The 15,330-nt window shown below is 29.9% G+C and overlaps 1 protein-coding gene across 1 annotated transcript; it reads right to left on the bottom strand.

Annotated features, from left to right (window-relative positions):
- Positions 7,395-8,677, bottom strand: LOC109327834 (NAC domain-containing protein 104-like). The gene is made up of 3 exons (XM_019561005.1): positions 8,439-8,677; positions 7,969-8,243; positions 7,395-7,700 (listed from the first exon to the last, which is right to left on the bottom strand). The coding sequence occupies exons 1-3, from the start codon at positions 8,602-8,604 to the stop codon at positions 7,542-7,544; spliced, it is 600 nt and encodes a 199-aa protein (XP_019416550.1). The 5' UTR covers positions 8,605-8,677; the 3' UTR covers positions 7,395-7,541.

Below are 15,330 nucleotides of genomic sequence, written 5' to 3'. Positions count from 1 at the left end.
GAATCAAATGTTGAGGAGGCAGCACCAACACCCGTGATTATGTTTCCTTGTAGCATATAGAGGCTATTTTTTTTTATTTCCTTTCATTACAATCATAGCACCTTTAGATATTCTTATAGCTTCACCTTCACCTTTGTAGCTATAACCTTTTGAATTTAGTGTTCCCAAGAAAATCATATTTTTCTTCAATTCTGGAACATGCCTTACATCTGTCAACGTCCTTACGATTCTGTCGAACATCTTGATTCTAATTGTGTCGATGACCTTGTATGGAGCATTATTTCCCAAAAGGACTTTGCCCCCATCTAAGGTTTGGTAAGTGGAAAACTAATCCTTAATGGGACACATGTGATATGAGCATCCATAATCAAGTATTCATTCATCTTTTGAGTCGTGCTCTAAGACTATTAGTGCATGTGCACTATCGTAGCCATTTGCTACAGTTGCATCTCCATATTCATAAATGTTTTCCTTGCCTTTGCACTTTGGGCAATTCTTTCTTATATGCCCCTCCTTGTGGCAATGAAAACATTTATATTTTCTAGGTTTTGCTTTAGACTTGAACCTAGATTTCCCTCTATCACTAAATTGATTTCGCCTATCTATTCTTTCTCTAGAAAAAAGACTATCACTTGAGCCTTGAGATCTCAAATTTGATACTCTTTTCTTCACTTCTTTCGAGTGAAATGCCGCATTTACTTCGTCCAAGGTCAGATCTTCTCGACCATACATCATGGTGTCGATGAAGCGCTCATAAGAGCTTGGTAGGGAACATAGTAGAAGAATTGATTGGTCTCCATCTTCAATTTTAACATCAATATTCTTTATAGCAAGAATAATTTTGTTAAATTCATCTATATGATCTTTTATGGATTTTCCTTCCTGCATTTGAAAAATATATATTCTTTTCTTCAAATACAGCCTGTTGGTGAGTGACTTCGTCATGTACAGGCTTTCCAGCTTCAACCATAATGAAGTAGCTGTAGTTTCATCTGGCACTTCTCGTAAAACTTCATCTCTCAAGCACAACAAAATTGCATTTTGTGATTTTTCCAAGTTTTCATCATTCTTGCCCTCGGTCAGACTCTGTGGTAACTTGTTTCTACCTTCTAAGGCTTTGCTTAAGCCTTGATGAACTAATAGAGCTTTCATCTTCAATCGCTAGAGGTTGAATTCATTTTCTCTATTAAATTTCTCAAAATCAATTTTAGCACTCGCCATGATAACCGTATACCAGAACAACATCATAGTCTGTGAACATACACCAAAAAAGTTCCCAAGAAAGAGAGGTGGGTCTTAACAGACACGCTTAAATATCAGTTCTTTCCTAAGGCAAAACTTTCCTAGACATGGACTTTCACACTATTATACTTTTCCAATAACAAGAACAATTCTTTTTTGGCGTGTAAGATCAGACAATGTTGCGAATACAGAGCATACTAAGAATTTTCTTTTAGATTGTACAACTTAGCATGCAAGAGTTCTACGAGCTCTAATACCAGTTTGTTGGAGCGGAAGACCCATGGAGAAAATATAATAGAGAAAATGGCACCGAGAATTTAATGTGGTTCGGTAATTTGCCTATGTTCACAACTGAAGAACAACAAAGATTATTCAACTATGATAAAAGAGAACTACAAGTGTTTCACTCACTTCCCAAAACTCAAGTACACTCAATTTCACTCTCACTCAAATATTTCTTACACAATTAGAACAAGAGAACAAGAAGAAAGAATATGACTAAACTAAGTATTTGGTGTGTCTTACAATTGCATGAAACACTCTTATTTATAACCAAAGCTCTTGAAGATTATGTGGCCAAAAGAAAAGAGCATTAATGTTAGTTTCACCATAGCCACTTCTTTTTACTTGGCTAGAAATTCTCCATTTCTTCAAGATGATCTTTAGCCGCTTCTTTTTTGCTTAGCTCAAGAAAGTCTTTTTATCATCTTTGTCTTTTAGCCAATATTCAATAATTGACTTGGAATAGAGAATAAAACAATATTAAGAACATCATAAGTAGTATAAGATATAGATACATTTGAGTATAAGATATATTAAATTTAAGACAAATGTTAAAGAAACAATTGGCAAATGAATTTTAAAACTAGTGCATGAAGATATTACATTAGATATATAGAGGTCAAATTTTGACTAGGATGTAATTTAAAATCTTCTAGTGGTACAAGAACACAAATTGATTTTTTGAACTTGGTTGGTTGAAAGTTATTAGTGAAAACTTTTGGGTATGAAATCTAAAAAACTCTCAAATCCCACATAGGAGAATTTTAAATAAAAAAACAACTCTCAAGTCCCATATTGGTGAAATGGAGAATTTGGAAAAAAAAATCTCATATTATAAATAGAGACATTCTCCCTCATTATAATTATAATTCGCCCTAAGTTGAATGCATTTTCATTCAACTTTTTCTTTTTTTCGCTGATGCATTTTTGGCAAACTTTTCTCCCTTTCTTTCCATTATACTAAGAATTGGCACATGTAGCCAAATTGCGAGAATTTTGAGAAATGACATTGTTAGTCAGTATTGAGGGAAAAGAATTGCCATAAGTAACCATATTGTAAGCATTTCAAGAATTGACATGGATAATCATGTTGTGAGAATTTTGAGAATTGACATCGGTAATCATATTGTGGTGGGTGTATTCGAAATTGATTGTTATAGTGCAATAAGAATTTGATAACAAAGATCTAGGTTGTTTTATCCTTGGAGACAATGTAGTTGATAGTTTGCTCACTTTTTAAGCAATGCCACAAAACGTGTTAAAGAGTAATTTATAATTGTTGTAAATTACAATAACAATGTCTCATGTAAAAACAATTTCACAGGATGAAGAAGAGAAGTTGATCTCACAAAATATAGTCAGCTGAATGAGCAATCGTTTTCATCATTGAAAATAGATCATTTCAATGAGATTTTTTTATTAGACAAACGGGTCTTTTTTTATACTATCACCATATAAATCAATATAGGTAAATGGTGGTTGATGCACATATAGTTAGAAATTATAGGTTACACATAACATTTAAATGCATAAGAATCATTATTTTTATTAGTCAATTAAAGTGCTATAAATCAAATAATAATATTTATGAATATGAATATATTAATAATTATCATGTAAATTATTGTAAAAATACCAAAACTTTTATTTATATTTTTATTATGAGCAAATTAGAAATAAGAGAATGAGGAAGGATTTCATTTCATGAAAGAATTTGAATTCAAATGAGATCACTCTTCAAGAAACATGAAAGAATATGAATACAAAGGAGCACCACTCTTACGAAGATTATGTACTCCTTATAAAGAAAAGTTATAGTCCCCAATTATAGATAACATCATATATCAACAAAACAACTTTATTCTCTTCATCTTATTAGAACACGAACTAAGGCTAAATGTGATGTACAATTGGAAGATCAGCATATACATTTTCCACCATGTACATGCAATTGAATACAAGACTATATAACATATAAAATTCAATTAAATTATGATGTAATGTGATTTAACGATATTTGTTCAACTATCAAATATTAAAGCCTAAACTTCATATAAAATATTAAAACTATTCATCCAAAAAATTCTCCAACATCAACCAAACCTTGATCCCATTAGGCGAGGTTGGACATATGGATCGAGTGACACCACAATATTTTACCATAAATCATGTTCATTGACAAATCATTAATCTTTAAATATTTCCTTTTGGTTTTACCTAATGTTTTTCTTGGGCTTTCTTACTCTAAAAATTGGATTCATTTGATAATAAAACCTAGTGTTTACCTAATATTTTACATAATGTTTTCCTTACATAAAGTTTCTCCCCATTATATTCATTTCTAAGTTTATCTTGTCAAACTTAATATTCTTATATCTACAAGGGGTTATGAAAAACAAATTTGCAGGCTGCACCCATACACAAGGCGAAATAGGATATTCCTAATAGAGGAGATCTCTGTTTTTTTATATGGATGGCATTGACATGGTTTCGTTGGTGTTCAGCGTTTGTGAGCAAGTCAATAACAACGGGATTTTAGTGCAATAAGCAAAATTAATTTACCTTAAAATTAAGATATTTTATATGAACTACACTAACAAAATGTCTAAATGGTAGTGCCAATATACTACAGAATATCAACTTCCTTTCTTCTCAGCTTTCTTCGAAATCACCAATAAAGTTTACAACATCCACATTCCAATTTCAAGTTTTGCAAAAACCAAAAGAATTAACACAACATAGAACTTCCTCACATTATCACCTTCTACAAAATTTCCAAGCCTATCAAAGTACTAAAACTCTACAGAAACATTTATTATCAAAATTCAGAAATTGCAATATTCGGATGATATTGAAAGATTTTTGATTGGCCTCATCAACATAAGATAATATTGAAAGATCTTGAGGACATGCACGAAATTATTGAAAACTGCATACAATCAGTGCCTTCCATTAATTTCATTGTCATTAAGATTTCACTGTTGCTCCAAGAAAATCTACTACATGCTTTGTCCACTTTTAAAGTGATTCATAATGCAGCTAATCATTCTCAGGTGATTCTCATCAAAGATTATTTATATAAGGATTCTTATTATACTGTTAAGATCCTAAAGTCCAGTATATCTGTTATTATTGAATTTTAATTAAATCATTTTTAATATGTATTTCAAATCAGTCTCTACATTCTGCTAAATGGTGGGTACGTCTCTGATATGTATTAAGAACAATTTGCTAAAAATGTGCCCATCTTGTTCTTCCTAGATTGTGCTTCAGTAGAAAATAGAAAACGAACTGTAAATGGCGACAGAGAAAATCGTTTAGATCAGAGCAAACAAGGGACAAATTATGGTTTTTCCATGAATCAGATTATTTTTAATCAAATTAAGATTCCAATTATATATTGCCGTTTAATGTGAATTTTAGTTCTCAACAACCAATTTTTGATGAACATAGAATTTTCTCTCTCTGCAAAACATGAAATGAAATTGTAAAAATACACACACAGAGTTGTAATATTTCTCAGCACTTGGAAAATGCAGTCCGTACAAAATGAAACGATTAAGTTAAAAATAATCCATCTATCGGCATATAAAAAAAAGAAGATTGGTTTTGAAAAATATATATCCCAACAACAATTCCGATAGGCTTCAAAACAGACCACAGAAACAATATTGTTATTTGGGAATTGGAAAATCAATATCGCAAACGAAGAAATTGCCTCAAAACATTAACTGTTTTGGGACAGAGTGCGTTTGCTTAACAAAGATAATGAAAATAAAGAGACATAATTGTAACAATAATAAAGGGCCTGAAAGATCACAAGAAATCAAATCCAGACGAGTGACACTGCTCTAATTTGATATCGCAAGGTAGTAAAATATAATTGACTGGACCATGGATAAATAAAGGTACAATCAAGAAGCTGATCTTGCTTTTCAGAAACTACACCATTCGATTGAACTACTCATGTTAAAAACGATACTAAATTGAAGAAGAAGAAGAAGAAGAAGAAGAACAGTAGGGATAGATAAAGGTGAGGCTGGTGTGTATTTGTGAACGATTATATAGGCATTGATTCTAGGGTTTTTCAACCTTCAAAATATGGGCCTCGGTTAAAGCCCATCAACCACAATGGATTGTTGTTTCGCAGCTTTTTGCTCATTCTTTAGACCTAGGTTAATTCAGATTTTCTTGAAAAACTATATATTTTTAATTATTTTCTTTTTCATCAGTTTCGTACCTTTTCAAGGTAAACTGAATTTATAAAATTACACTAAACAAAAAACTAACTCTAACAATTTATGTGCATTACAACATTTTACAGGTAAACTTATGTGCTAAATATTATTAATAAATGCGCCTATGATATTATTTGCAAGTCATAGTTAACGTGGATTCTATATGATAACACATTTTTTATCTCAAAAAATATGATATAACATGTAGTATTGTTTATGGTTGATGAGAAAAATAGTAAATTATGGAAGTTTAAATAATGACACATAAAAGTATACTTTTAGAATAGTATATATGGTCTCATTATATATAAGCTTGACATCTTATATTCTTTACCACGGATAAGAAATAACCATTTCGTTAAAAAAATATATAATCTTATAAAAAGTAAGTTATTATTTTTTTAATAATATACTTGATTTTTAGTAGAGACAAATAAGGTAATATTTTTTTTGATAAGCTGGTAAAGAATAGAAGATGCCTGGCTCAAGTGGGTGTATGTGATAGTAATGTGGAGGAGGTGTATGTGAGGACCCAAAAAGTTGCTGACACTTAAAACTCTTGATTGAGGTAGTTGCTATCAATAAGCTATTTTTAGATATGCTTATCAATAACCAAACTAAGTAACTTGAATCCTTAATTAAGTGAATAAGGATCATCTCCATCAAATATTTGATTTTACTTGTATTTATAATAGTAAAAATGTTATTCTATATTATATAAAATGATAAAAATGGTTTACACTGTTATATCTTTCTTTGTTCTTAGGGATACCCCCATTTAATTTGAGAATCATTTTCTCAAGTTCATAGGAATACCCCATTTAATTTGTACCTTAAGGAAGGAAGGGTGTAACAAAATCCCTCTATCAAGTGGCCTAGTTGACGCAGTAAAAGAACTGGACCCAGTGGAGGAAATGGTTTCTCAAAGTCCCTCTATGCAATGGCTACGGGTCTCTTGCAAATTGTTGGGTTGCCCCACTATTTTTGTACTCCTTTATATTTTTTGTATGGGTGAGAAAGTTGTTAGGATAAAACTGGGTTGATATATATGTGTGTTGCCTTTACCCAGTTTTGCAATTAAAAAATGAGAATATTTTTTTTCCTTTTAGGAGGTTCATCCCCTCCAAGCGTGGTCTATTCCAGAGATTCATATATCATCACCTGTGAGAGGATCTATAGATAAAACCTTATTCGCGTATATTTATTTCCACTTTACCTTATCGATATAACACAGTATCTTATTATATTCTATGGAAAATGCCTTTTTTACATCAAAGGCTAAACACCAATAGTGTCTCTAATGTCTTTTCTTCTTTTTTCAATGTACTTTGGAAGATATCTATACACAAAAAAGATAAAATAGGAGGAAAAATATGTACGCACTAAAATTATGATAGTTTTTTACATTGTTATTGTATCATTTACCATTTGTTTTTAATTATTATTAACTTTTAAATAAAAGTAATATCAGTGAATAAATAATGATATTTATCTGTGTATAATTTTTTACTCTATCAATTATAAACATTACACTCATAAAATATAGATGCGATAGAAATAAATTTATATCCTATAGTGTCAAATATATTGTTAAAATTTTGATGTAGAAATAATGAAATTGTTTTATTTTATGTATAAAAACACAATGTCTTATGGAGTGTCGAAATTAAATAAAAAAATTATCCTTATGGAAATAAGTACTAAACAAATGAGGCCCTAATTTGCCAGTAAAATGAACGTTATAATTGAGAAATTGTATTGCTACATATTTAATTAAATCTATTTAGGCATGCTTATTTCTTCCAAATCTTCATCCAAGCACATATAAACTTCGTCTAGCAATGAAAGTTCTGATCCACTGTCATCGTCATGGCAATAGAAGTTTTGAGACTTGTTTTCATACACTCGACATAAAACCCAGTTGCTCCAACTTTGGTCCTGCCATGCACAATATATTTAGGGGATAAAATTCAAAATTATAGAAGGTTCATTTATTTGCCATGTCTACAAAATGAAAATATATCTATCTATCGTCTTATGTTATGTCTTTGTCATACTCCAATGATAATGAACTAAAAATAACAATAATAAAATTTAATTGATATGTAATGTTTTTATTAATGTTTAATGCATGATTTAATACAACAAATCTCATATTCTATAAAAATATGCTTATATAACTAAATAATTGAAGACTTTCACTTACATGTTTTTGTCTTCTGTTAGCAGTGCTTTGGTAACATGAAGTGTCAGACCCAAAAGAGCAAATATGATATTCTTGCATTACCCAACTTGTTTCAGTACCTTGTGGACTCTCTCCAACGTGGAATACAAGGTACTTCTTGATTCCTACTTTCTTGTCAATGGCTGAGAATATAGGATAGGTTACACCTATTTCCCTCCAATACCCATTTTCTGTGCCTCTGTGTTCCTTCACTTTTGTGAAGAAATAGTAGTCATTTCCACTTGACAAAGCTTTACCTGTATAAGTTAAATATAAATACTAATTTAATGTTTTTCTTTTATACATGCATTCAACATACTGTTATACCGCAATATTTAGTAGTATCAAGGTATCTCATCACCTTTTGAATAAAGAATTAATTCAGAGAGTGGGGAGATATCATTGGTAACAATATATTGAGTAATTAAGTGACGAAATTGAACTAAGCATACCATTTAATTCCCAAGGATCTAGAAAAGAAAGATCAAGGTCAGGGATAATGTTGGGATGGCGTGGTAGAAGAGAAGCCTTAGAATAGAGAAAATGAAAGACGAGTTCTTCATCTGTTGGAGAGAAGATAAACCCAGGAGGAAGGTTGATGCTTGCACTTGCCATCATATCTTTTTGTATTGTTGAATTTATTAGTAGACTTTGCCTCTTAGATTAATGTTGTCACAACATATAAGCACACACACATATATATATATATATATATATATATATATATATACACGTATATATAAAGTAGAAAGGGAAAGAGAAAGAGAGATTGTGGTTGATTGTTATTTAAAAAAAGAGGAAAGGCGGCGATAGGTGGAATACCATAATTAGAAAGTAGGTCCAAGAAGGAGAAAGCCGGCTAACTAAAGCTAGAAAAATAAGTTAGCAATGTTAGTAACTTAAGACTAAATTATTGTAGTTAGTTAGTTAAGTTAGCAAAGATAGCAAGCAAGTGAATTAACTTGAAGAGATTCATTCTACCTTAACAAGAGGTTCAAGTATATGAAAATACAATTACATTAAATATTTAATTAGTAAGAAGGACTTTGTTATTTATTGTGGTCTTACCTGCCTCAATAATAGGAGGCATGTGGCTCAAACCAAAAAAGGCTAACAAGGATAATTTTGAAGCATACCTTACAAGAAATTATTACATATTTGTCCAAGAAACATATAAATCTAATATAATATGATAGCATTCTTTAATGTTGAAGGGTTGGTTAGAATTTATATCTACTCCCTGATAATATTGGCCTTGAATAATTTTGGATGAGTACCTTAAAATTAACTCAAATGCTTGTTATTATTTATAAGTTTATGCTTTAGAAATAAAAAGTAGTATGAGAATACATGTATCTTCCTTTATTGTAGGGTGAAATTGTCAACATTCCAAATGATGTATGCGTTCATTGTGAACGTTGTAATCTTGTACTTTCTCGACCTATTTGAGACTAACATAGCTAGATTTGGACTACATTTGTTGTGTGAATAAAATGAACATGTATTATTCAGAGAGCGTGATCTTATCTTTAATATGAAAGAAAGTTTTTCGACATAAAAGGTACTGACTTTGTCATATCATATCAATATAACCATTTCCTCAAACTATGTCGGTCTTTTGAAAATGATTGACATTCATAGTGGCCGATTGATGTTAACCCATGATGATAGTAGGATAGAGCATTGCAGCAAATATAAGCAATGGCTTAAATGTATTTGAAAGTGGACTATAAAATAATTTCTAGGTTCTTACTTGCATGATGATGTATTATTTAATTTTATTCCACCATTATTTAATTTTAGATCAATTCTTTCTTATTTACACCAATTACTTTCTTCTCTTTTCCTGAACTAACAAAAAAGAATTTTAAATGATATTCTTGTTTTTTTGTCTGCCCCTTGTTTTATACTTATACTTTATAATCATTAATCATATAATTATAACTTTTAAGCAAAATGTTTGGATTAATTGGTATAAAATAAGTATAAAAAATTGTCTGAGCAGAATAAAGTAAAATCAACATTTCAAAGTACTGTAATAATATATTTTAAGAGAATAAAGTATTTGGTTGTATCAATAGATAATTTATCTCATTAATTTATAAATTATTTGACATAATCTTATTTTTTATTAGATATATCTTTTATTTATTTATAATAATATCAAAAATAAAACATGTATTAAGTAATTAGTTAATTTAAGAAGATAAATGACAAAGAAGTCACTTTATTATCATATTTTAAAGTAATCTGTGTGTGACATCTAATCTTGGATTTGGTCAATAGTGCCTGGTGAAGTCTAATTGATGGGCCACTGAAATTAGAAACCTGCTTTTGACTAAACACGCGTTACAAGTGTTCATGTCATAGGTTCATATGCACGATTCTTCAACTTCCAAACTACACATATATGACTCCGATGAATATTATTTCCAAAAAAATGTGTTTGTTTATGATTTGTCAAAAATATATTTAATTGTTCAATTTTTGTCTTAAATATATTTTTTAATTAATCATAAATAGTGATATATGAAATGACACACTTTTTAGACAGCAAATCTACTCCTATTCCTGAGTAAGTCATTAAATCTAAATGCAAACTTACATGGTTCCAGTTTTTCAACAGTAGAGATTTTACTTGTTTTTAATAAAATAAAATAAAAAATTATCAAATTCTTCATATTCCAATATTGGAGTGCCCAATATCGGAGAAAATCCAAACTAATAAAAGAGAGTTGATCCAATATTTTTGGTAGGTGGTAAGTTATGCTTTTATGCATTTTCATTATTATTATTATATGAATAATGAACTAATTTTTTTGGATAAGTGTTTACACTTCTGAACAACTATGACTCTATTTAATCTTTATAACTAGATATCAGTTATAAGAGGCATAGATTTATAATTATTTTATTTATTCTGAAACATATAATAAGTTATGATCTAGTTAATTTCATATATATCCAACAAGTAAATGACCATGTCAAAATATTGGGTTGATCCGAATAAACTAAACTTATCCCATACACACCCTAATGGTGTCCTCTAATGGACAGCTAAAGAGTAATTCGTTTTAAGACATAGAGTGTACCAAAAATAGGTACAATCTATTAAATAACATTTTTATATAGGGACGCGTACGTATTAAATCTCCGTTAGCATGCAAGTCATGTATATGTATTAGTTTTTTTCCTGTTTCAGAATTAATTAATATAACGAAAAAGGAGGCACTCTATGGTTCGCGTTGGCGTGTGCCAACCCATATCACCCCCACAAGAACATTGTATAAGCGTTGTTGATAGAATAAAGTTAGTGTAGTTTTAATCAGCCGACGTGGGAACTTGGCTGTATTACGTGAATAACGAACAAATAAATAATGCTGGATAACTTTATGACTAAATGTATGCTCCATAAGCCATCATTAACGATTCACTAAAAAGATAAAGTTTATGTGCATCTTTGTTATGAAGTAGTTAAGAGGTCACTTTAAGGCAGCACTAAGTTGATCCAGAAAGGGATGGAATTAAAACTAGAGAGGTAGAAAAATATACGGCAGTGATAATGTATGAGTTTGATATATTATCACTACATCATATTGTTTATTTTAATTATTTTTTATTCTTCAAAAAAATAATATAAATGAATAATAAATAATATATTAATTTTATATAAATCTTTACATTAATAATACATATATATTAGAGTCATAAAAGTATTTATGTGGGACTGACAATTATACCCTATCTTCATATTCCCGTGGCTTGGGATGTAGGAGCCATGGCCTGATATGACCAGGAAAGAAAAACATAGGGGTAGTGCAGTTTTGTTAGATAGTGACAAAGCACTATTAGTAACATTTTAAATTATAGTGGTGGTTAATATGGAGAATTTTTCAAAATCTGAACATGAAGAACTGTTGCATCACAATCTTGTCATCATCCAAAATATAATCGTTGAGATTCTCAATAACTTAATAATGCAGCTTCAATTACATTACTATGAATCCCAAATACGACATATATAGGAGAATATATATGAAGAATTTTTCAAGATAGGATAGGGTTAATAAAAGCATATATATCATACAGAGAAGATTCACTTACTCAAATTACTCAAAGAGTAAATTTTTTAAACTTAATCCATATCCTAGCCATCAATTTTAGGGAAATTCAATGATTTGAATTAATAAATAGATCTAAACAATTAGACTTCCCTTGAATTGATAGCTAAAATGAAGAGTAAATTTAAAAAACTTATTTTTTTGGAGCAAGTGACTCCCTCCATATTCATAATATGTTATTTTTGATATGTGATATTGTCAAAATCTTAATACATGCATTTCTCTAAGTAAAAAAACAATTATTCAATCATTTAGTCATGTTTATCGGGTTATTATTTATATTAATATGAGTCATTATATTAATTGTGTTTATGTTAATTATATTTTAATGGGATAAGGAAACTTTATTTAATTTCCTTAAAGCTTAAGGGACTAAGATGTTAAGCACCACGGGTTGGGATGTAAAGCCCATTCTGAATTCATATGGAGGTGTTAAGTTAACAATCCCGCTCAGTGATACAACTTTATTTCCTTAATGGTTAGAGGTGTTTGAGGGACATTAATGCTAAGGGTCACATGTTGGGATATTAAGCTTGTTGGTTGTTAAGACCATTTCAAATTCATAGGGAGACATTGAATGTAAAGCCAACAATTAGTGGTTGATGGTGGAGAGAAAGAAAATAATGACAGAAAAGAGGAGAAAAAGAAATTTGTTTTGTTTGTGATGGATTAAGGATATTAATGGTGTGTAGAGGAGTTAATTTATACGGAAGTAGTAAGAATAAATATTCTTTCGGTACACTCTCCTATGCATACACATGTATCAAGCTGCCAACAAAGGAGAAATAATATGCATAATAAATTCGGTCGCAGAAAACAGAGGAAAAATGAAATGAAGATATATTTGAGAAAAATGTGTATTATCAAGAATAATGAAGAAAATAAATTAAGTTGTATTGAATATCAATTACAATAACATACATATTTGAAATGCCTAAATGTTATTTATAACTTCCAAATTCCAACAAATTCTAATCAATTTTCTATGCTAGAAAAGTATACAAACTAATAGAATTGAAATGACCCAAACTTTTATTGGTGAAAGTTTTCTCACTTTCTATTATTAATACTGAAATTACATTATTTATTTCCCAAAATCTTCTATCACTTTCCAATTTTTTATTTTCTTATTTTTTTTTAAATTCCAAACACCCTCGTATTTCTTTTTATTTCTATCAATTCTAAAACAAACAAATATTTTTCTTTCTCCAATTTTATCTTGTTTTTTAATTTTTTATTTGTAGAAGAAACAAAATTTAACATTCACATTATTCCTCAAGGTATGACCTTCCATCATATTGTTGTAATAATCCATATTATATCATTTCACTTAGTTTAGTGGATCTTATGAAGCCTGTTCATGAATGGCATGGTCTAATGATACGAAAGATTATCTACAAAGGAGAGTCACATTACTCCCTGATCATGTGAAGTGTAATGTGCCACTAATGAATAAAATATCACATCTTAAAACAAAACCTTAACCTAATAATTATATGAGTTTTGTCACTTATAAAGTCATTCACTCACAAGGATCATATAAAATGAGAGATTTCTGCTGATTCACACATAGAATATAATATACACATTACTAAGAAAGCTACAGCAAACAACATGCATGATAATATGTTTGTTCTCTGCTAGTAGGAGGGTCCTTTGTAGAAGTCTAATGAAAAGGTATTTTAGAAGCATGAACTGTTCTCAGCAAAAGAAATGGTGAGAAGAGTTCATGCTATATAGTGCCTTCTCATCTGAATATACGTTTAAGCTATTTTTGGTGTATAACCCCCAAGTCGTTCTTTTTGAAGGAAAAGGATGAAGAACACGATATCAAAAGAGTGATTTGAACCATTACTTTGTTACTACTTACTAAACCTTTCTAGTCTAATAAAAGAAAACACTAGGTCAGTTCCAATATTTTGAAGTCTTTTACTTTTTTGGTGATCAACAATTTAGTTGTGAAGGATGAGGGAGCACATTTGATGTTATAAAAAATGTAATCACTAATTATGATTGATTAAAAAATTACTTAATTAATAAAATTTTAATTTAAATATATTTTTCAAGTAATCTCGTACTTTTTTTTGTTACGACATATTCTCCCAAAAGTGAGGGGTGAGATGCTGAATAATTTTATGGGTCAAAAAGAGAAAGGTTCACGGGTATGCGGCTAAGTGTTTTTTTCTTTTATTTAAGAGAATATTTTATTTCTTCTATGTAAGTTTCATTCTAACTTAATACTACTGCGTGAAATTTAGTTCTTTATATATACTAGTATCATCTAGGGTGGTGGGGCAAAAGAGGTTTGGGATGCATAGGGATCACGGGGTGTTCTCTAAATTATACTGAACTGCATATTTAAATCTAGACAAGTTCCTTACACCATTCAATGAAAAATGTATTGTAGAGAATCATTTTTTACCTGATGGGAGAAACAAGACATGATCAACACACATTAACAAATATATGGCAATTCAATTTGGTATATGATCACTAATTCGATTGATTTTTTAGCATTATGAAAATTCAGCCACGAACTTCAGGACCCAAGGGTGAGGATTATGAAGAAGGGTGAGGATTTTTTCTGTTTCTTTTACCCCTAAAACCTTGCATGGAGATTAGTTTATGCAAGAGTTACATACACATATGTCTTAACTACTTATGCAATAAAGTTAAAATAATAAGAGTGATGTCATACACTGTCAATACAAAGATTTATATACCGTTAGTATATCTTTCACCATTCATTTGTATTATTATTTTGAAGATTAAACCTGAATAATGAATAATATAGTGACAATGTGATAAAACTCGTAAATTATCACAGCATATATCTTTTTCTCAAATAATAATCTCTGAAACATGTTGAAGGGTCACTGTTAAGCTTATTCCCTTATCATCCATGCTTCAAAACCATTTACGAATTTAGCATCCCCTCCAATTGTTTTACAGTAACAATTTGCAATTAAGATGTGTATTATTTATGAATAGCTTTCCATCTAAACAACGAGACACCAATAATACCCACACGAACTATTTTATTTGAATAACTCTATTTTCCAAATGGTATTATGTCAATTTGGTATAGAAATATGAAGAACAAGTGCACGTGAACTATGTATACAAGCTCCTCGAGGACCACAATGCCTATATAGTAATAAGTAATTAACATATTTTACATGATAATCGATGATGGTAATCAAATATCACTATTTAATCGGTG

Source organism: Lupinus angustifolius, chromosome LG15 (assembly GCF_001865875.1).
Source record: "Lupinus angustifolius cultivar Tanjil chromosome LG15, LupAngTanjil_v1.0, whole genome shotgun sequence".
Taxonomy (NCBI): domain Eukaryota; kingdom Viridiplantae; phylum Streptophyta; class Magnoliopsida; order Fabales; family Fabaceae; genus Lupinus; species Lupinus angustifolius.
Note: the sequence above shows the minus strand (reverse complement) of the source record. Positions and strands in the feature narration are given on the sequence as shown.